This window comes from Lissotriton helveticus, chromosome 4_1, assembly GCF_964261635.1.
Source record: "Lissotriton helveticus chromosome 4_1, aLisHel1.1, whole genome shotgun sequence".
Classification (NCBI taxonomy): domain Eukaryota; kingdom Metazoa; phylum Chordata; class Amphibia; order Caudata; family Salamandridae; genus Lissotriton; species Lissotriton helveticus.
In genome coordinates, this window is record NC_136063.1 from 1,521,978,483 (window position 1) to 1,522,002,974 (window position 24,492).

The window sequence follows — 24,492 nt, forward strand, 5'->3', positions numbered from 1 at the left end:
TTTTTTTAAAACAGAGTTTTATACCGAATCGGGTATTGGAGCGCTTTACATAACAGCAGTTGCATTACATGAGGACACATACATTTTTGTTAGGCACGGGGAGATTAAGTGATTTGCCCAGATTCTCAGGATGTTCAGTGTCATTACCAAGACCCGAACCAAGTTCTCCAGATTCGGGGGTCGATCGACCTAGCCGTTTTGAATATTAATAAAAAATGTCTTAATTTGAAACAGCCAGAATAGTACTTACGAGACCTACAACTTGCCCTCCTTAACACCAGCAGCTTCCTCAAACTCATACAAGGAGAGATAAAGAAACCCTCGCTGACCAAGCCCATGCCCCCAGCTACTCCGACCAAGAGATGGAGACAGGGCATTTTGAGGGTCAGAGGCAGCCTGGAGTCATCGCCATGAGGTTAGGCAGAACCCACCTCCCTCCACTCACAATTCCATCTAGCTATTCACTAACAGATGCAGCAGGATTCTGCCCTGTACTTTCATGTGGACACAGCCTCAGTGAAGCACAGGCGTGGGCACACTCCACAGCCCCTGCAGGCAGGTGTTGAGACTCCAGGCATCGTATGCTTGCTGCCACTGCAGTGTTCTTATGCCTAATATGAACTTGGAAAAGGCTAAAATGCTACATGATCAGCTCCTGAGGAAGGATCCTTCTCCCTCTCCCAACAAGGTCTACCAACTGCCCCCAGCCGCTTCTCAAAATGTCCAACTCACAAGACCCATCGCATATGGAGATCAAGTCATAGAAATTATTAGCATACATTCTTACCTTGAGTTAAGGAGATACGACGGACACGTTCTATGAACGCAGACTCCAAGTCTCTTTTAGTGTGAACTGTAGTCTTCTCCACACTGTCCTGAAAACAGAAAATAAAACAATCACTTGACAAGCCAAATTAACAAGATTTAGCAACTTAGTGACAACAAGCTATATAAACGTTATTGGGTTTCCAGTTAAAACTATTATAACAAGGTCACTGGAATTATTTGGCAGGGAAACTAATTATGTGGCAGGATTTACCACATTTTGGGACAAGAAGAGCCAAATTATGCAGCATTAGGAGGCACATTTTTTAAATCGTATCATTTCATTATTCCGTAATTGATCACATGGTGATACTTTTTGGGCAAATATTTCACTTCAGTACCAATTTAACAGCAAAAAACAGAAATAAGCAACTGAAAAGTGTCAATTAACCTTTAGGGATCTTCCACTTTGCACGAACAATATGCCACGGTTTTAGAAACTTTTGATCTGAGGTAGAAACAATTTCTCATTAAAATCTGCAGACTATGGAGCAGATGGATTGTGTTGCAAATTCAGTGAATCCATAACTAAGCCAAAAAGCTGCGGCCACTGAATCATAATTCAAGTGGCATGCATTATAAGCAGAAAAACAGGTTTTATTTTGGGGTTTTTTGCTAATCAGGTTGGCACTTTGTGATGAATCTGCATAATTTGACATAAGGAAGGGTCTGTTTTCTATTGATATGTCTAGTTTTGTACCAATCCATCGGGGATGGGGCATAGATAGTTAAGGGGGGGGGGGGGGCGCAAACAATAACATTTTAATTGATTAAAACTTTGGTGCTGTTTGATCAAACTGTCACGGGTGGCATGCAGCTAGCCAGTTCTAACCGGTGAAGGTATAGAAGGCTTCATGAAGATCCAACGGGGGAAGAGGGGGCAAAGTTAAAGGGAGGATAAGGGTAAAACATATTGACATACTAATACCTCTGGCACAGTTGATGGATCTGTACAAAGCTAGGCAGGGACTTATCACTTACCTTTTTCAGTACGAGTATGTACAGATCCACGGGGTGTGGTGGTAAGAGTGTTTATTTGGTTAACATTGGCAGGCGCAAGGAAGGTCTATTTTTGGTGTCATGTTTTGAACCAATCCACGATTGAACGAGGGGGGGGGGAGAGTAAAAGGTGGGCAATCATATTTTAGTTACTTACATCTTTAGCACGGTTTGATAATATGCATCAAAAGTGGCAGGGAGCAGCAAGTTACACCCAGTTCTATTTCAGGTTTTGTGCAGATCCAATGGGACAGATTGGCACCAGCTTTGACAGCCTTAGCATGTTAGACGGCTTTTGCTTCTTTTAATTTCACCAAGGCCCAGTAGTAGGACAGATATAATATGGAGGATGAAAGAAGTGTTAGTCTGCAATCTTCACTGTTCAATGAATCTAGACAAATTTTGGCAGCGGTTTAGTGGGTTTAGCTTGCTTCTGGTTATGACAAGTCTGCAACAGATACGGCAGGATGGGACCAAAGATGAATGGGAGGGCAATTAGAGTTGCTTTCCCTAATAAACGTGGTGCTGTTCAATTAATCTGTGTGAAATTTGGAAGCTAACACATTGAACGCGGCGCATGGCCTACAACCAACTCCACTGCATACAGCTGAAGGTACGGGGCCTAACACAAGGGTTGTGAGGGTTGTGTGGCCAAGGTAAGTTAGGCATATGGTCTGACCCTGCACAATGCAAATCGTATATGTAGATCATAAAATATGCCAGAAGAAACTCACTGAGAAAATAGTTAAAAATGGAGTAATGTTTGAGGTTCGAACATGTTAAATAACTGAAATTCACAAGTTGTGTATGAATGCACACAACCTAACTCAATTGCCAACTACGTAACTCTCCAGTTAGATCTTTTGTTCATGGTGGTCGACCCTAACACGTTTGTGTGTTCCTAAACACAACAGCTAGTTTTCAATGATTCTACTAGAGAGAGACAGATATAGAGTGATCGATCTAAAGAGATATAGCTAGAGAGCTAGTGATAGCCATTTTATTATATATATATTTTATATACACACACATTTAGGCATATGGATCTAGTTAGGACATAGTTACCACAAGAAATAGTTTTTTTTTGGTTTTACTAAAAACTTTGGCACTATGACAAATTTTCACAAAAACGTTCCAAAAAGTTAATCTACCTCGGCTTCTTCCTAGAATGTTTCAGGGTGAACCATCAAGCAGGGGCCAAGAAATGGCAGCGGATGTTGGGGGTGGGTGGTGTGTGCGTGTGGTGGTGGGGGGGAAGTCTCCAAAAGCACAGGGGAGAGGGTGGAGGGGAGGAATTCCGGGATAACCGGATCGTCTAATGGTGTAATGTTTTGTGCATGAGACAGTGAAATGTTACCATTGTTGCAATATCACTAATAAAAAGAGGATTCAAAAATGTATACATATCTGGAATGTACGGTTCACAGGAAGATTGCAGAAGTCCAGCAGGCATGACCATTAAAAATTAGGTACAAGGCAGGCACTGACCAGAAAGACTGAGTATGACCAACCTGACAAGCCTCCAAACAACAAACTGGGTAAGCGCTTCTTTCCTCACAGGTCCCTAACCCCTGCAGCCTATCTCTTTTTCTCGCATAGGGTCATCCCCTTACCGCTTCCCTCCAGGAAGCCTTGGCTAATAACCCAAAGCGTAAGAACAATTTACTTGCGCCCTGCCACACTAAGTCAACTCCTTACAGTGTGATTTTCGTGTTTTAGCCACACCACGCTCCTAATTAGTTGCGTATTTTCACTCTGATGGCACCACCAGTACCATCACACCTAGCAGACTATAGTCCTCTCACCTTGCACTATAGATCCGGCCACCAAAGCACTGTTGACCATATGTCTAAATGGACTACAGACTCTCTCTATAAATGTTTTGTCCTTGTCATTAATGTTTGTTTGTACAGGTATGCATGAGAAGGGAATCCCACTCTCACATATAGAAAAACGCCTTAGTGAGTGTATCACACAGTCTGTACCACAACACTAAGTTATATTTCACCACAACTTTTAGAAAACGGTCCTGAGGAAAGCCAGAATACTCTAAGGCACTGGCAGAAACATGTCGACCATCTGAAGGACGCAGGGGGCAGTAACTCGCCACCCTCACGCGTCCTGTAGCCTTACTTTTAACCGCTGGTGACGGCCCAGTTATTAAAATTTAATTTACCCTCGGGTACTGGGACCACCACCAAGCCGTTTTAAATCACAACTCACTCAACCTCACTCACTGCACTCTCAGCAATATACCAGCTCCGCTGTAATCAGGCGTCTTAGCACACCCGGGACATACTAGGTGTCACTGGGTGGGCCCGATGATGAAGCATGCCACCAACTAGGTTGGTGGGTGAGGGCTTCATGAATACACCAACAAGGTGCCCGTGACAGAACTAATTAGAGTACTGCAACACTTTGGTAAACTTAAGCAAGTCCTCTTTGATTAATCACATATAAACCCTCGGGGACACGGACTAGCGACCTAGTCTCTCCCTCTTGTTACACGCACATTAAAAATTAGAGCCATCAGATTGGCCGAGAGGGCTCTTCACCCCCCCCCCCGTCCACCTCACTCTTATAGGAGTGAGAGGCTTTCAAGAGTAAGCAGGAGTTTGCACTTTGCCTGGACGCAATCTGAACAGATATGTTGCGCCTGCCAATAGAGGACTCAGTGACTCAATCCCCATGTCCTGAAAATAAAGTACAAATAAAATAAGGGTGGGGTTAGGGGTACCCTGCTGGCATCAGTGCAGCCATCGGTCATACCACAAGTTGTGGCTCCTGGGAAAATGTTTGTGAATATCCATGATGTAAAGTAATTCTTAAAGGAGCCAGGGGGCTGTGCTGTTTTTTTTCCCCCCACCGTCTCCTTTTCCTTTGCTGGTGTTTGATTTAATAAACTATGATGTTGTCAATTTAGAATATCCAACCAGGGCACCCAGGCAATGACTGCAGAAGTGCACTGGTGCCCATTGAACACATATTGAAAAGAAATTATAATTACACTAAGAATGTTTCCTGAAGGCTGTTTTTGCATAATATGATGGCTGCAACTTTAGGCTGTTTTTTTGGGCTGATACCGGTCTGCGTTAGGCTTGATCTTTGACAGCTGTGGGCTTGGGACGGGTCTCAAATTGCAGCAACATTGGAATCAACTGACCGATGCTTCTGTTGAAAGTAGATGTTTTACTGAGAATGTCAGACTTCATTCTCATATGGCTGAGAAAGATGGACTGGATTTACAGAAAATATCCTCTCATTTTAGCCTCTGGAGCACCTTCCATAATCTCTATGGGAAATCATGCAAAAACAGTTCTCTCAAACATGATTCATGAAATCTCAGCACAAGGTTTTTTAATAGGGTAAAATCAATTTAGAACACATCATAAACCCTAAAATTAGTATGGTACCATCAACAAATGATTTATAGTGAATCTAAAATGTTATCACCCTTTATAGGTTCTCCTTTATGTGCCCTCAAAACCAGCCATTGACTACAATACATTTCATTGGGGTGCTATCATGTATATTGGTCCATGATGGCTGAAAGCACTTCCTGGTTGAAATATTGACAGCCAATCACCATGAGATCATTTGCTTAGGCTCCACCCAGATGTACAATTTTTTTTCCTTTAATATCTCCAAAACTACTGCACAGATTTACACCAAAACACAAATATTTCTGGAGCAAGAGCTACCTTTCTGCCAAATCTGGTGCAATTACATCAAGCAATTCGGGCTGCAATCTCTATGGGAACGAACTTGAGAAACACTTTTTAACCCCCCCCCCCCTTTTCTCGGCGCCCGCTTGACAGATCTCCCTAAAAAGTTCTACCCACAACTGGAATAAAGAGGTCAAATTGTTTGGAAAAGTTTAAGAAGATTGATCAAACGGCGTTATAAGCAAGTCAAAAAATGCTTTTCCTATGGAAACTAGGTCCCAACTATAACATACATATACAAGCATATTATCACCGATTCCTTAACTAACGGAATATTTCCAGAAGAACTCAAAGTCATACATAAGTCCTTTACTGAAGAAAACAAACTTGGACCCGCTGAAACCGGACACCTACAGACCCATTAAAAGTGGACCTTTCCTGGGCAAAATGATAGAAAGAACAGCATTCGCCCAGAGGTCACATTTCATTGAAGACAATGCCATACTTTCAGACTGCTACACAGGATTCTGTCCGGGAAGAGGCACAGAATCTGCCCTCCTTGCCATCTGGGATGACCTAAAGAACACAGATGACCGCAACGGGGTTGCTGAGCTACTCCTCTTGGACCGCTCGGCTGTCTTTGACAAGGTTGACCATGACACACTGATATAAAGTCTCTATGAAGCCGGCATAGAGGGGGCTGCTTTAGACTGGATCACGTCCTACCTTCGAAACAGAACTAATGTCATCCATACCCCACCTTCCTCGTCCAAACCATACTCCGCAAAAGCTGGGGTCCCTCAAGGCTCTATCATCCCGCCCATGCTTTCCAACATCTATATGAAGTCTATTACCGGAAAGGATTAATCAATTTCAACTCGCATGTTATAACTATGCAGATGACAAGCAAATACTCCTTCAACTGGAATGCCCCAAAGACATTGGAAACTCCCATTTTTCAGTAGTCTTAGAGTTGTGGATCAAGGGATGACTTGGAGCCATCTCAAATTGAATGCTTCCAAAACGGAAATGCTCATGTGTGACGATTGGAAACATTAGGACCTGCTTACCGCCTGGCCTGATGAACTGGAACCACTGCATAAAGTATCGAAGGAAGTAAAAACCCTCAGAACGACAACGTACGCCATCTATCGATGAATGCCCAAGTGGACAAACTAGCAAGATCAAGCTTTGTTACTATAAAAACTCTGTCAAATCTTTCCCCATTTGGAATTTCCAAACAAGGTCCAAGCTACCATCCCCCTTGTTCTGTCCAAACTCAATTACGCCAATAGCCTCTACCACGGATTACCTGTATCGACTATGAAAAGACTACAACTGATTCAGAACTAAGCTGCCAGACTACTCTTGCATATCACATCTTCCCTGCATTGCAAGCCCTGCATTGGCGAACGGTTGTGAGAAGATTCACATTCAAGCTGTTTTGTATCACCAACAAAGTAATACATGGAATGGGACCGCTCTTCTTCAGGAATAAAATCACCAAACACATTCATCATAGGAACATCCGCACTAGAGTGGCACCTCGCCTCAAAAGCCCAAGATACAAGAAAAAGCCATGGGTGGCACATCCTGATCTGTTCAAGCAGCCACAATATGGAACTCTTTACCCCCAACATAAGATACACCAACAACCACCTTATCTTCAGAAAACTACTCAAGCACTGGATCTTCCCCACTTAAGCACCATAAGCAAACAGGAATATACAGCATATCCCTCTGTATCTAAGCAGGTATGTATACTATAGATATGTACTTATTATATATGTGTATTGCTCGGTATAAACATGTAGAACAGTTAGGTTTTAAATAAATACATTTTTAAGTACAGCATTTGAAAACCAGACTTTATAGAATGCATCTTTAATCTACTTATATTTACTTCCTATATGCATCTATATACCTTGCATGTACTTGAATCCATATATTACTTTCCTCCCAAGAAAAAAACAAATAAAAAAAAGCATATTCAATGCACTACCGTATTTTTCACCATATACCTCTATCAATATCTTTAATCTACATATACTTACTTCCTTTATGCATCTGTAAACTTTCCATGTACCTATGGATCTATATATTTATTACTTTCTTCTAATTCAGCGTATCCAATGCACTACCCTATTCGTAACCTAATACCTCTCTCAATACATCTTCTACCTCAACTCTGACTCATCTCAAACCTCTTTCTACTACTCTTCCAATGCACTAACCTATGTCTCACTATACCTCTATCAATATATCCTCTACATCCACTGTCTCATTCATCTTAAACCCCACACCACTACTATGATCCCCAAAATAACCCTTTCTACACTCTCCCCTACTCTTCCCCAAAACAAGCCTTTCTAAACTCTTCCCTCAGACTCATCCCCTCCACATCGCTTTTTACTCATCGCAAGCCCCCCACTACTGCTATGACCTCCCCCCCAAAAAATCTAATTCTTTCACTCTACCTCCACTATCCTTTTCAATCAAAATAACTGACTAACATGTCCACTTCTCAAATATCATATTTCACTATACTAATTTGGCACTAATTCTTTATGGGTTCTGGAGTAGTGTACTACTCACGAAAAAAAAGTGCTTCTACACCCCATCAAGGGTAACAAGTGCTATATAAATGCAAACCTTTTCTCTCTTCTATCCCTCTGCTATCCTCTGAATCCAAATAACAGACTAACCTATCTCCCACTCAAATTACTTTCATATTTCACTATACTAATTCAACACCAATCCTTTATGGGTTCCGGAGTAGCATGCTATGCACCGAAAAAGCACTTTGACACCTTGTCAGGTGTAGTGAGCCCTATATAAATGCCATTATAATACAATACAATATACATATTCACATCCAATATTGTCGTCTTCCACTGCAGTGTTACGGCGGTACACAAACTCCTCAGACACAGTCGTCCATGCGTTATTTTCAACCTTTTTTTCCATATTTCCTGAATGTAGCTTATTTTCTGTGCCAGAATACACTAACATTTGTTCCCCAGGCCGGTGTATTTCGGCTTCTACCTTCTACTGGGTCTCCGGTTAACCACATTTTTACACACCCCCACACACACAGACACAGACAACATCTATACACACACCAATATTGCAAACACTATAGGGTAAATGTATTTGATTCACCACAACTTCGAGAGGAGGCGGTGGTTAAGGATTGCAACGCACTGCTGATCAATAAGGGACTACGGGCCACCCAGGAGGTGAAAAAGACAATATATGAGGATTCTGCACAGCAGATGGAGGCATTACTCCACATTATATGCAGTTGTACAGCATGGACAGCCCTGAGGAGAAAGGTGCTAAAACAAGTCCATCTCCAGTTAGCGCTGGGACGCTCAAGGGCAGCCATGCGCTCTATAAATCCAATTCCATTCCATTCCATTCCATTCCAGTTAAAAACTGATTGTATACAACCTTCAAAGAGGGAAACTATTTCCTGGTTTCTCTTTACTATCCTCAACTCCATATTGGACCTATGGCAAGGTCAGTTTCTGTGCGTAGTGAGTCAAGCTAACTGTAGCAACGAAAAAAGGCAAACATTCTACTAACTGCAGCTTTGTGAAAATGCCAAGTGTGCATACCATCAGCTTTTGGAAAATAGTTTATTAGCAAAATGTCTTCACTGACACATTAAGGAACTTGGCAAATACTAGGACGTCGGATACTGAAAGTATCTGTGCTCTGGGGCACCTCTCAGCCCCCTGAACTACATTGAGGCACCAATGGAAATGGGAGAATGTCCCCTTTACAATAGTACCTCTAGCTAGTGGATCCCTGCCCCGAGACAGTTACAGAATGGCTCACTAAACGTTGCATTTGTTTTCATAACCAGTAGAATGGGTCGTATCGGCTCACCCTGCATCAGGAAATACCACCCACCCGCCATCAATCCTTCAAAATCTAGGAAGCAGAAAGACTCCGCTTACTCATCTTCATTTAATTGGTGGAGGCGCTACATTTTTAGAACAACAATTTACTAATTCGACAGAAATAATACAAGGCATCTCTAAGAAGTACCATGGCCAAACTAGTCTCCTTCAGAACTTGCAACCTACTGCCTGCTAGCGATTTAGGTAATCCGTATAACTTTCATTGTTTTATTTACAAAGCGGTTAGCATATCCCCCTAAAGACGCAATCAGCATGCCCCCCACAGATTCTGTGCAAGGATGTACATTTTCTGGAAATATTTCATGTTTTGCTCACATCCATGGGAACTACAGTCCCTGTATAGCGTTCAGTAACGGACAGTTTGGTTTTTTTAAGCATCTGGCAAAATAGGAAAACACATTGCACCATAGCATATTACTAAAGTGTTTTTCCTACCTTTTGACAAGACCCAAAATTATTTTTGATTGGGCAAGCAAGTAAATACTCTATTTGTTGGCTACGGTCAGATAGAGTTGTTAGAGATGTGATCTAGGAGTAGTACGTGATGGTGTCCAGCACAAAATCCCAAGGAACGTGCCTTAGATTTGTAACAGCATCTTATGCACGAGTTGAGATTAGGAGTCGAAGGACAGATCCACAAATTCTAAATACAAACAAGTTTTACTTGCAGTCAAAGTCAAATGGATCCTGACTGAGAAAAGCCAGGCTGTAACTGATTAGTGCACTGGATTTGAAAGTATAATCCATAGTTTAGATCAATTTATTTCCTTTTGTGCAAGCGTATGCCCAATAATAAAATGCCTAGTACGACTTCATTGGGTTTCCCCTGATCTCGAAGCAGAAAATCAAAAAAGGTACTACTCAACTGCCATCTTAATTGTGCAATGAGCGTATGCTGCACAGAACAAGCCAAGCACCTCAGGCTAACAAACAATATTCTAGCACTCCGACAGGAGACAGACTTGCTTCCTCTGCATGAGCAGCTTACCACTTGTCTACCAACCCCAGCCTTACATTGCACTGCCTGCACATTGCTTGCAATAGTGGCAACACGTAAGATGATGTGGTGAACCCATTTATAGAGTGGAGGTTTACTACTCTTCATTCCTGGTCCCTAGGTGTGTAGGCCTCTTGCTGGTCACAAAAAGATTCAGATGAGTTGGTCTCACCCATGTCATGTGGCATGCTTCAATCTTTGTCCACTTCATCGTGCCCTGGTAAGATGGTAATAGCAGAGTGGAATCTAACCGCCATCTATTGGGGGTGGAGGTGGGGTGGAGTTCTTAAGATATTAGTTCTCTGGACAGTACTAGGATCCAACTAGAGTTAACAATACAGTAAGGTATACCACCAGGGTCTTTGAGTATTTTAAGGATTGTGGGGCCGTAGATATCTAATGATCTGATTTTTAATCATACCTAAGGTAACTAAAAATAAAAGATTCCCCTGTGGTATACCTAAAGATATGTTTTAGCTCTAGCTGGATCCAGGTACCGTTTAATGGAATTTGGGTGGTTCCCGCGGACACTGCTTTCAAAGCCACAAAGAATGCCTTGCTTGATGATACAATGGCATATTTTGTCCCCTCAGGAGCCTAGAATAGCTGTTCTACTTTAGGAAAACTAAAGTGCTGTGTGAAGGGAGGTGGGAGAGAAGCACATCCCATTTTATATGCAAGTGGTGCCTCAGCCAGTCTAGGCGATAGCACCAGAAGATGGACAAATACTGGAGTGTGCCAACAGGTCCACATCCATCCATTTGGCCACCTGTTTAGAGGTGCACTGGACCAAAAAGTCAAACAGATAATCTGCCATACACTGGTCCACACTAACTAATTGATATAGATATTCTACTGTAAGTGTACTAGTACTCAATGGAATGTTTTAGGGGAGGACAACTAGACAGTTACCCTTTTAAAACTAACACCTACCCACCGAAGAGAAGAGCAAGCCCTCAAAATGGCTATTGCAAGGAAGGTGTGAAAAGCTGCTCTGCTAAGGTCCGAGGTAAAGCCACAAATGCATTCAGAGCGTACTTTGCATTCGGAAGCCAATCAAAGGGCCATCTTGAAGAAATCAAACACTGTACAACAAAGGTGAAGAGGGAACTGGCAAAGCAAAACTAATAACAGGCAACAGACTGCAGTAAGAGAGGAAGCGTTTGTGCTCACAAAAGAACTTGTTGCATTGCCTGGAACCACGCCAAGGTGCAAGAGACATCAGGCACACACATGCAACCAAGGAACTGCCAAAACCACGTCCCTGGCACAGAAATATGTGGTTTATGAAGCATTCCACAGCTTTTAATAGGAAACTGCTATATGCCTCATGTGGCAAGCAACTGGGAATCCTGAAAAACCACCCTGCCAATCACAGACCCACAAGGTAAACAGAGCGAAAGATTAAGATAGTTTCCAATCTAGTATCCAAAATATCCCTACTAATAATGGAAAAAGTACTTTTCCCCCCCAGAGGCGTCCCGCTCAAAACAGACAACAGTTCTTTTTTGCAAGAACAATTTCAGAACTACTTCAAATGAATCTGCATGTTCTACTAATAAAAACACCACGCTGGGAACAAGCCAGTGGGGATGCCAAGTGCCTAGGTAATAGGTGTTTGAGCTGGCCGTGTTTCAGTTATTAAGAGTACAGACTGATGCCATACTCTAAATCAGAGAACATCTAGCTAATGTCTTAACTAAAAGTGAACTAAACACTCCCCAAATTCCCTGGCACAGTCTGTCCCAATCCATATGCAGGGAATGAAAAGGTGCTTTATAAGTCAATCAGAAGAACAGCAGTCAGCAAGATGCCCTCTCCTTAGATACAGGTATGCGACATTTATGGTATGGACTATCAGACTCTAAGTTCTAACCTGCTTATGAACCACAATTCCTGGTACACCGGTTAGATTTTACAGGCGGACTTCATCTTCTTTTCAAGTCATGCAGCTACTATTTGGGGAGTACGAGATAAGAGTCTTGTGAAGGTAAAGACACTTTATTCAGCAGCACTAGACCGATGCATTTTATAAAATGCGAAGGGTTGAATGAATAGAGTATCACGCTAGTTTCTATGATTTTTGTACATTTAGTTCAAGAGCTTTTATATGTACATACTTCAACATTTTAAAACGTCATCATACACAAAACAAAGCACAACCATCGCCAAGTAAAAAGAATAAGCCCTTGGGAGAGGAGTCTTTGCTGCGAGCAAGATGGCCGCTCGCTAGTAAAACTCCACATTACCAACTACATATCGCCACCATACCTTTCCACAGCTGGCCCCAGAGGTGAGAGGCCTCTCGGCTAGTGGAAGCAGCTGAGCACGATAACACCACAGCAACTAAACCAAAGCTTGCAACTGTGATAACCTAAGCTGCAGAGTGGACCCGCCCCCATCTGCCCACCTTACATGTATTAATGCACAGTCCTGACCAGTTCTCAGACATAACCAGAACAGGTGCACTAGTGATGAAAGGTGAGCCATCAGAGGCTGCTTAACAGCCTGCAAGCTAAACGCACACCAGAACAGCAGTGCTAAGGCAGTTGCCTATGTTCCAGCTTTAGGAGTCGAAGGGGCATAAAACGACTGAGGTTAGATGGGCCCTTACCTGCCTTTTAACAGCAGCTGGGTTAATTACAACGAGTTACACTTTTAATCACTGGCATCAACCTATATACAGAGTATGCCAGGAGGATGGTCTTAAGCCTTGACATTGCCCTGTGGACATAACCACTCACAACACTCGCAGTCGCCTATTAAGAATGGCTGCCCTGGACACACTTTTCCCCTGCTGGCAGACGGCAAAGGACCAAGGATAAAAAGGCACAACATGCCAGGTAGGCTCCACACCAACCTATAATCTCCAATTCACAGGTATATATGGAACAGAAAAAAAATAATGAACTTAATTTGAGGCTGCATTACAAAGAGGAGTGGAGAGAACTGAAGCCACAAAACAAATCAGGCAAAATACTTTCCAATCCAAACAAGCTTTATTCGACATTTAGTCATAAAAGCATATTACAAAAAATATTAAATAAATATACATAAAAAATGTTGTACATTATAAAACAATCCTGTTTGGGTAAAGTTAGTTAAATATAGGTTGCACGTAGAGTTCCAATATAGCAAAACCATATCATTAAAAAAAATAACTTCATAATTACAAATGAAAAAACTTGGACAAGATTCTTGTTCATAGGAACCCAATAAGGACAACTTCATCTTTGGTAGTTTAGGCCTGAATTAAAGAAAAGCTGTGATTAGTTAGTATATTGAACCAGCATTGTTAATGTCTCCCTCCCCCCTAATTCATCCAGTTTGCCTAAACATTTCACACAGGTATTGATTTCAGCCTTATTACCCACATCCACCCAAGATATTTTGCAACTGCTATTGAGATAGTTGATGAGGTACTAGTGCGTATGATCATTTCAGCTTCCGCACTCCTAGTACCTAGCAGTTTGCATATAGAACTCAGCCAAACACGGCGAGGGGCTACATAGGCAGGACAAGCAAAAAGCATATGTGCAACTGTTTTTGTGGGCCGCACAAGCAGGACACTTATTACCACTTGAAGCAGACCACCTAGAAGTGAAGGATCTTAGGAACAGCGAACCTGCCCTCAGCTGAAAATATAATTTCCTGTCCAGTGGTTTGATTATGGTGTCCCAATATGATTCAAGGCTCGGAATATGTTTAAATTCCAAAAAGATTCCTGTCTGGGAGGCTGAATCACTATTTTTCAGAGTGTTATAAGTAACCATCTCCCAATATTTTTCTTTTAGGATCTTTGAGGCAAAGCAGGCCTTGGTTGGGTCCTCCCAAAGCACTTTCATGCCAATATCCACTAGAACTTCTGACTCCCCGTAGCCAGGCAATTTTGGGAGTAATTGTATTTTATTACATCCATAAAGCCCGCTGCGTATGATATAAATTCTGGTGTAGTCCACAACCTGCGCCAGTATAACACTGGACGCAGTTTGGCAACATCGGATATAGGTTTTCTGCCAAGATCATGTAGTAACGGTCATCATGGTGTACTTTAGGGGAGATTTGGGATAATACGCAGGAACTTGTTTTCTGAAATACTTAAATTGGGCATATTCTCAAACCCCCATAGTTCTACACCATAAAGGACTGAGCTGACCTACTTTAAATAGGAGTCCTTTTCTAGAGGTCTACTACTACATGCTCTACTTAACTCACATGCTCACTTTACTGCTTATATACTGAAATGTTGCCTGAATAGACACAAAGAAAAGTCCAATACAATTGACAGTTAGATCCTCGGACTAACAGTCGCCACACAGGTCACAACCAAAACGGAGTGAAAGAGGATCGGTTGGTGAAGGGAAGATCAAGCAGTCAAAGACACCTCTATCGCCTACTGAGCTACAAGACAGCTCTCATTTCCAGAAGCCCGCCGACTGGGGTCAAGATGTTGGCTAGCACAGAGAACACTCACGGATTTGAAAGACTTCCACTGCACGACAGCGAAATTCAGAAAAAAAATTGGGGATAGAACATGGAAAACTGCCTTTAGAAATGTTTGCCAGAACTGTTGAACTTTACATATACTTTCAAAAAAGAGAGAGTTTCCCATAAACCAGAAAGGACTGGGTAATACAAGTAGCAAAACAAAATTCCTTCCTGTGTTCTTCAATGTGATTATATTCGAGACCTTGTTAGACAGTTTTAGAAGATTATATATATATATATATATATATATATATATATATATATATATATATATATATATATATATATATATATACACACAGACACACATATACATATATATATATATATCCTTCGTTAACCGGTTAACGAAGAGGAGGCTGCAGCGGACGAACGCGTTAAGCGCGAGGTGCACGGTCAATCTGAAAATTGAAGAATCAGAACGAGCACCATAAGAACAAGGGTGAAATTTTGTAAAAACGCCTACGAAAAATCATCGCTAACAGGAGCATCTGTATGATAATGATGGCCCTGAAACAGAGAAAATTAAAACGATGTTATTTCTTCATGATATCTAAGAGGAAGCCTCGCTGAACCCCTGGAAGAAGTACTAAAAGTTTAACAGTGGTCTACCTTTGAATATAGTGAAAATATATACACTGAAAAGTTTGTCTGTTTTAATATTGATCTGTCCTGAGGAAGGTGTTTATAAAATCAGAACAAGACACCGAAACGAGTCGACATAAGGACTTCATTTTTAACCATTGTTTTTAATTTGCTGTATATTTGCATACAAACTGTGTAGTTTTCATATTGTGACTATATTATGATCATTTGAAACATTGTGAATATTATGTGTAATAATTTTGTCTAAAAAAATTAGGCATTTTAGGCTATAAGCCTGTTTTTAATAAAATCAAGTTAGTATATGCAATTTTGTGTGTTGAATATATATATATATATATATATATATATATATATATATATATATATATATATATATATATATATATATATAGGGTGTCTTCTAAAATTGTCTAACAAGGTCTCGAATATAATCACATTGAAGAACACAGGAAGGAATTTTGTTTTGCTACACAAACTTTACATATACTCCACCTCTGCGGGCTGAGATCCCAGAGAATCCGACAATGGAAGCCCAACACTTAATCCAAACATTGAGCTATCATTGGGTGCTTTGCTAGACGCCAACAAGCGATGGCAGGTTTCGCAGCTTGCTAAAAAACATGATTCAGTCAAAGACTTCCAAATAGTGATGAATCACCTACCTAATACTCTGCCCGGAACTTCAGAACAAAAACAAAACATTTCTTAAAGACCCTGCCATAATGCTTACTACTTATAAGATAAAACTTAAGAACCAAAAGGACCTAAATTGTTTTCTTAATCTCAATGAAGTAGTCATCACTATCATTTGATGAGGGAAAGATGGAGTCAATTGGGAATATTTGCTTAGAATTTTACAGATTATAGGACAGGGATATTAGTTCATTGGCAATTTCTACTGCTGTGCTAGGACACAAGTAAGACTTAATTAACCTTTTAAATGTGAAGGATGGCCAGTTGTTAACCTTTGCACTATCTCAATAGTGCAGATAATGTCAACAAGCCATTCCCCCATACTCGGAAAAAAAAAAATTCTGGTGCTATAAGTTATGTAGAAAGCAACATGGACCCCATGACGGGTAAATGATTTTGTGATGCGCTGGTAATGAACTATAATACTAGCAAGGCCAACTCAGCCCTCCATACTTCAGAGGTCAGCATACAGAGTACATTACATTCATATTTACACTCAGAAACAGGAGTAAGTTGAAAACTACTTTAAAACATTTTTTTGCATCAGACAATCCAAAACAACTGTTGATCTCAGTCACGCAGCGGGCAAAGATTGCATGCCTACATTTGGAACTGGCGTTCTGCAAATTCGAGACTAGAAAGACTACAAGTTGAATGAGGGAACTAAGTAACATATTTCCTGACAAGGACGCCTCATTTCTAGTGTCACTAGTCAATGATTAGGCAGCATCCCTTCACTCAAAGGCCTAACTCTAGCATCGGTCCTACAAAACCTTCATCTCCAAGCAGTCATATGCCCAAAACGTGCCTGCATAATTTAGCAACCTTTTACCTAAAACATAATTCTCAGTTGTCTCCACAAAACAACAAACAAGCTGGTCACCTATTCCTACTTGGGCCTATCGGGCACGAGGATACTCAGATATCCCCCTTCAACACTGGCTACAATCCAAAACGTTACTCCAGCTTCCAACTGTGTGGAGTACTCTAAACCCCAAAACTCATTACTGGCATGCATCAGAGTAAGTGAATTAAAGTAAAGAGGAATAGAGGAAAAGCATAACGGATCTACACTGGCAAAAACCATTTCACTCCTCTCAACATGCTGTACAGATATGAGACATGGGAACCATTCTTTTACATCACTGCATTTGTTTGTCAGTTGGTTCACAATACAGATCTCCACAGATATCTTGAAATTATTGGTAAGACAAAACTTCAGATTACTCAGTGATCCTGCCCAATGATCTCAACTGTTCAGGGACCAGCTGTCAAAATGATGCTGGCCTGGTACACAGTGCATCATGGCTGTAGCCAGCAGGATGCAGAAATGTCACCATATTCTCCATACTGGTACAATGTCAATTCATGGATAAAACAGAGCCCCAGTGGTCACAATTGCATAGGAGATTGTAACTTTCAATCTGCTAACGATTGTGTTTTCTGTTAATTATACACTGGCCAAAGAAATTCTTTTTAGAGCCATCTAAGTAATCATCCCAGCCTCAAACAATTTAAATGAACGGTTGCATTTTTGGGCACAAATTATGGGAAATAGAGATTCCGCATTTATAGATTGTTGTTGCAGTCGGTCAATGTTTCATACCAATGGGAATTTCACTGATTCATAATCTGAAATCATATACCCATGGGTCGGTTGATAGACTCCTGATAAAATATAGGATATAAAGTTTGCTCATATTCAAGGGTGAAGCTTCTCCACCCACTGGCAACACCGATTTTAAATTTAAAAAAGCAGCCTCTGGAAAGAAGAAACATTCGGTCTAAAAATGTATCAATTTCTTTGCAATTTATTCAATCATCTCTACATTTAAAGAGAAGACAATAGTGACGTTGGATTAAAAATTAGTGTAGTCTACCTTAATGTCCTCTTTGGATTTAAAATTTCTTAAACATTTGAGGCTAAACAAGCCATACTCAATAAAATAAGTTTTCCTACACAATAAAGTAGAAATATTTACAGTAATTTAGTCTGTTCATAATGACGTAAACTATAACCGTTATAAAAAATAGTTACACGTTTACTTTATTAAACGCGCTACTCAACATGTAAACCATTCTTTAGAATAAACTTATGTCATGTATCTACTATGGTATGTTATCCCAACCCCTTCCCCACTTTTCTTTTTACAGGTTTTTTTCCGAAAACGCAGAGAAGAACACACTTTTGAATCAAATCGCAATTTTTGCGATTTAAACACTTGGGTAGGCGAGGGCAGGGTACACCTTAGTGTGTGTATACCACCCAGTCTACTCTACACCGGTCCTGATGAAAACCTCATACTCACACGAAGGTTGAAACATGTAGATATATACACATATATATATATATATATATATATATATATATATATATATATATATACATATATATACACATATATATATATACACATATATATATATACACATATATATATATATATATATATATATATATATATATATATATATATACATACACACACATATATACATATACATATATATATAATCTTTTTTAAATTCACTACTCGTCTTTGAGTTACACCACAGCCTACCTAATTAGGCGAAGGTGTCACACATTATTTTATCCGTTTTCCAATCACTCCGGAATAAACTCTACGAGTGAGTAGTATTGTGACAACTTTTAAATCACTCACTGATTTATCTAGCACATATAACACCAAAAAAAAAAAACAGCTCCACTGTAGTCAGGTGTCGTAGCACACCCGGATGGCACTCTGCTGTCCGGGTGGGACCCCGATGATGAAGCAGGTCACCAACTAGGTTAGTGAGTGAGGGGTCTAAGGACAAAGGTTGTCCCAAAATGGGTTGCTAGGCATGCACCTCGGTACCCTACTGAGTAAGGGTACAAGATACAAAACCAATGGAGGAGGCCCCCTGAGTGTAACATTTAATTAAGGAGATCAGGAGTTCGCTCCCGACCTTGTAAATGTAAATGTGTAGTACTTGTACGGCGCACGAATCACCATGAGGCATCTCGGCACTTGTACGCATACCGCTGTGGAACCCTTCCTGGCTTTTCCCTGTGAAGCGCCCACTCCTGGGCTCCCCCAAGGTGAAGCCAGGCATCCTAGCGTTGTTGGGGCCATTGTGGAGATTAAGCAAGCTATTGCCCAGAGTTGCAGAGTGGGACCCATGATTAGAATAGGCACAGAGGTGAGAATTATCAGGTCCGAGGAAATTGAGCCCGAGACCCGCCGAGGCGGGAATTGAACCCTGGTCCCGGGCTAGACCACTGCATCAGGGTCTGCTGCTCTAACCATTGAGCCACACTTCTCCACAATTGACCTTGATGGTCAATTTCCCTTTCTCTCCTTTTGGTTTACTAATGTTCTATGTAGAGCCTTCAGCTGAATCAGTCGAAAGCGATGGTTAATGGCGGCCTCTCTAGGGGACATCAGGGCGGTTTGCCAGTCCTCATCTTCAATTTGCACCAAGTCTAATTGCCATTTGTCTCTAAAAGCAAGGAAGGGGTCTGGTAGGTTTACACAATTTACAATACGCAAGAGAAATGACCTTAATCAGGAGGGGCTCAGATAGGAGTCGTTCCTCCACAGGGGACGCGTCTGGGATAGTCGTCAGGTCTGTGAGAGTTGTATTAAGCGCATGTCGGACTTGTAAATATCGGAAAACATATTTTGATGCCAGCTCGTGCTTCGCCTGAAAGTCTTTAAAAGTAAGTATTTTTCCTTTCTGTAGAAGGTCCCCAACAGTGGAGATCCCAATCGTATCCCACCTATCAAACCCCGCATGATAACATAATAGTCCTAACTGTTAAGACCATTGGGGGGTTGCCTTTGTCAATTTCCCCTGCCATCCCAGGCGTTTGTTAGTTGAATGCCAAATGGAGGTTGAGTGGGCCATTGGACCTAGGTATCTCCACTTGCGGGGTCTGGTGTATAGAGCTCCTAGATACCCTTCACGTCCAGTCTGGTGTCTCTCTAGATGGTACGCCGGGTTAGACCGGGGGGGGAGGGGGGGAGGAAACTGTAGAGCCAGTGGTTAGTTGCCACCAATTGTGACGCCCAGTAATAAAGACTTAAGTCTGGGAGTGCGATGCCTCAGTCATACCATCCCTTCGTCAGTTTCCCTAGGGCGATACGGGGCGTCCGCCCACCCCACAACAGTGTCTGAACCTCCGCCTCTACACTAGTAAAATATGAGTCGGGGATAGGGTCTGTGCAATTTTGGAGTGAATAGAGAAACTTTGGCAGTGCTAGCATTTTAAACAGGGCCGCGCAGCCTAATAACGACTATGGTAATCTCCAATGTCTGATGTCCTCTCTGAATCTTTGCAAGGGGACAACGAAATTCTTATCATAAAACGTTTTGGGGTCTGGGGTGATAAAGATCCCCAGGTATCTAAAGCCATCACTGGTTACCTCAACATTACATCCTTTGGGTAGTCTAGGCTTGGGCCATGGAGAACAAAAAGCACTGATTTTGCCCAGTTAATGGCATAACCGGAGTACTTTCCGAAGTTGGGAAAAATATTAAGCAGGTTTTGTATCGAGGCGTAGGGGGAAGGTTAGATAAATCAGGATATCATCTGCGTACAATGATTTTTTGTCCTCGGTGTCCTCGTTCCATTTTAGGCCTCTAAGAGCTACATCTCCTTACCCAAGCCGCCAGCGGCTCAAGAACAAGAGCGAACAGCAGGGGGGACAGCCCTGTCTAGTTCCCCAGCGTAACTTGAACACCCTCGAGGTACGATTATTCACCTGCACCTGTCCATGGAGGTCAGTATAAAGCAGACGAACCCAGGCTATGAACTTGGGGCCAAAGTGAGCAAGCACTTCAAAAAGATATGGCCATTCTATAGAGTCGAATGCCATAGAGGCATCCAAGGACAGAAGCACGGTCTTCCTCCACACAGGGTTGCCACCCTAGTACATTATTCACCCGACGTATATTCAATGCTGTGTTCCGCCCAGGTACGAAACCGGATTGGTCTGCATGACCAGGGAGCATAGAACAGCGTTTAAGCACAAAGCCAATAGTTTTGCTAGGCTCTTGGCCTCCGCGTTTATTAAGGAGATCGGTCTATACGAGCCGCAACAAGATCCCACGCGGGAGCCCGCGAGGATTCTGAAAATGGCCCACATCCATCAGGATGATAAGGATGTTTTCTATGCGGGAAATGCTCTTGTGCATTAGAGTAGTGGGTGTAATACGTCATGTGTGGTTGCAGTGAGCTCCATATATCCGTCAATCCCATGGCCTGAGTAAATTCCACCATGAGTGTTTAGTCTGACAGTAGGTCGTTGAGGAGGTCTAGCTATTGTGCTGTCCATAGTCAAGATGAAGTCGCCCGCCATTATCAGGGTGCCGTCCAGAAGTATTTTACCTAAGTCACTAAGTGCCTCCTTCCCCAGTGCAGGGAAGGGGGAGGGGGGCAAATAAACTGAAATTACATTAAACGCCCTCCCCTCCCAGGCGGCTTCCAGAACCGCAAATCTGCCTTGTGGGTCCGCCCAGGTATGACTGGGTGTAAGTGCTAGGCCCTTGCACACTAGGATACCAGTCCCCCTAGAGCCAGATGTAAATACTGCATGTACCAGCAATTTGTAACTCTACCTGCTGAGAGCCTTGCAATTGTTACCCACGAGATGAGTTTCTTGCAGCAAGACGGTCTGGTGCCTGTCTCTTTAGTGTCTCTCACTGTGACACTACGCCCCTCTTGATTTTGTCCCCTAGCCCATTAACATTCCACGTCAGGGCGGACAGTTTTGTAACTGTGATATTAGTCTTTGTAGAATCATGAGGAGATCGAAGAGGTGTAGCCGATATCCCCCCGAAGGGGGGGAAGAGGAGTCAATACAACCAGGGCAGCCATGTGTTTCAGTTGGGGCTGGTTACCTGGTATGGGGGATTGTACAATTTCCTACCCCCTCCCCTCACCCCTTCGAGTCCGAGGCGCGCTCCTCTCGAGCCAGGTCTTCACGAAGTCGGCCCCATTGATCGGTTTGTTGCCTCTGGGTTTGTCGTGCCTGCCGCTATTTAGTTTCCCAACTCGTCGCCATCCCTCTAGCCAGTCCCAAGTTTCTTCTGGGGATGAAAAGAACCAGGTCTTGTTTTCGGATTTCACCGGAGCTTCGCTGGGAAGAGCATAGAGTATTTTATTACTTGGTCTCGTAGCACCTTCTTAAACGCTATGAAACTACGTTGCTTGGCCTGCACTTTAGTAGTGAAGTCCAGGAAAAAAGTGATGGCACTGTTCTCAAGCTGCAACGGCGGTCGAGCACAAGCCGTTTAGAGGATCACATCGCGGTCTCGAAAGTTAAACACTCTTGCAATGATAGGTCTCGGGGGAGCCCCAGGCTTGGACCTACCCCCGGGACTCAATGGGCCCATTCTATGGAAAAGTAATCAGACAACTGTTTCGGTTGAAGCTTAGTCGCTACCAGGTCTTCTATGAAGAGATCTGCCGCAGGCCGCGCCACTCGTATGCGTATGTTGTTTCTTCGGGCCCTTCCTTCATAATCGTCGAGGAGGCCTTCCATTTTTGCCTGCTGGTCTCGGAGTTGGGCTACTTGCTGTTTGAGATCAGTTCAGACGTTAATGTGACTGTAGCATCTGCCACATCTTTCACTCTTGCATCCATTTTGCGCAGGTCCGCTCTAATGAGGGAGATCTCGATGTTGACAGTGTCAATGCATGACTCTAGAGATGTCCGCACCCCCGCAAGGGCATCCATGACATCATGGAGGATAAGGTCAGATTGAGGAGGCTGGGGGTGAGGGTCGCTTGTTCCGCCCTGGGCCGCTGCATCTGTATCATCGCCCGTTTTTCCCTAGGCAAATTTGGCTAGCGTCTTTTGGGCCAGCGTTTTGGGTCCACTGCTACTGGCCATTGCGGGGTATGAGCACCCGCTGTGCAGGCCTTATACCAGTACTCGCCGCCGCCTTCCCAGGGAGGGGGAAATGACAGTATCCCTCCCCATCGGCCTGTCAGTTTTCATAGTAATATAGGTGGTGGCGTGCCCAGGCAGGTGAGCGCTACTGAGTGCGGCCTTAAATCTTCCAGGTGGCAATCGAAAAGATTTTCCTGCGTTATTGGGGCCTGTTCTGTGTATAACTTAGTGAAGGCAGGGACAATGTCCATGAGGTGGGGCACTCCAGAAATGCAATCCTGAGAATCTGCTTTAAAGTGGGTACCGGTGTCCACCAACAATCTTTTCCTTACTGCGGCACTGTTGGCCCTCGGCCACAACCCCCGGGGGCCTCGCTCGACGTGAGCCTTCAGCTATTATTCAGACCCCTTGGCAACCCCGTAGTGAAGAAGTTCAATTACGTGGCCCAGTGATATGGTGTCCCAGGCCGGTGAATATCGTTGGGTGGTTCTTTGAAATTCCTCTGCGCTACTAGGCCTCAAGCCGGGGCCTCGATTAGTCTGCAGACCGAGGGGACCGTGTGCAGCCCTCCACTCACAGGTATCACTCCTCTCTGCATGGAGCCTGTTTGATGTTGCATGTGCTTCTCCCGGCAGGTCCCGATTTAGTTACGGAGCCCTTCAACCGCGTCCCCGCTGCTATGATCCTGCAATCTCACCTCTGCAGTCGGGGACATGGGATCGGGCTGCCATGTTGATTTCCTCGGAGCTCCGAGGGCGCCGCTCTGCCTCAGCTTGTTGCTCCCATTTGGGCTTGGGCTGCTCAATTCGTGCAGCATGGGCTTACGCGGGATCTTTGCCCCCTAAAATGAAGGGGTATATGCTAATTTTGGGCTAGATAGGCGATAGAAAGGTGGCGAGGGTAGCGGAGCAGTCTCAGAGTGCGGCCATTCCAGTCGGCTGTTAGCCACGCCTCAGCATGAACTTGTTAACCCTGCTAAAGAGGTGCATGATACTCACTACAAGACAAAGTTAACGCTGATCTTTTTGGCCATTTTGACGTAAAATACAGCAATATCCTTCGTGCATTTTTTTTTTTTACTGGTATAACCATATCCGCTATTCTTGTACTATTAATCTGTTTCCAACTATTCTCTCAGGCAATACAGTGGTTAAAGAAGTAGTTAAAACTTGGAGACACGGCATAGGTATGATGGCGCTTCTCCAAGTGATGGAGATTCAATAGCTGTCCGATTCATATAGAAGGTAAACGTAAACAAGAAGAAAAACACAAGTAACCGACAGGTTTATTTATAATGCTATTTGCATTCACAAGCTTATACCTTTATTCCGAACCAAATAAAACCTTAGTTCCTGAATATACAATTGTGAGACTGCTACATTATAGTCTAGACCTTTTTTGTAGATAACA

General features: G+C 42.8%; 1 protein-coding gene across 4 annotated transcripts in view; it reads right to left on the bottom strand.

Moving 5' to 3' along the window:
• Positions 1-24,492, bottom strand: part of GRB10 (growth factor receptor bound protein 10) — an 807,319-nt gene that overhangs the window by 505,439 nt on the left and 277,388 nt on the right. For all 4 annotated transcript variants that reach the window (XR_013610607.1, XM_078688120.1, XM_078688119.1 and 1 more), the window contains one exon: positions 788-875. Coding sequence is in view for 2 of the 4 variants with exons in the window: in XM_078688120.1 (XP_078544246.1) it covers positions 788-875 (88 nt within the window). In the remaining 2 variants the exon portion in view is untranslated. The remainder of the gene's footprint in view (positions 1-787; positions 876-24,492) is intronic.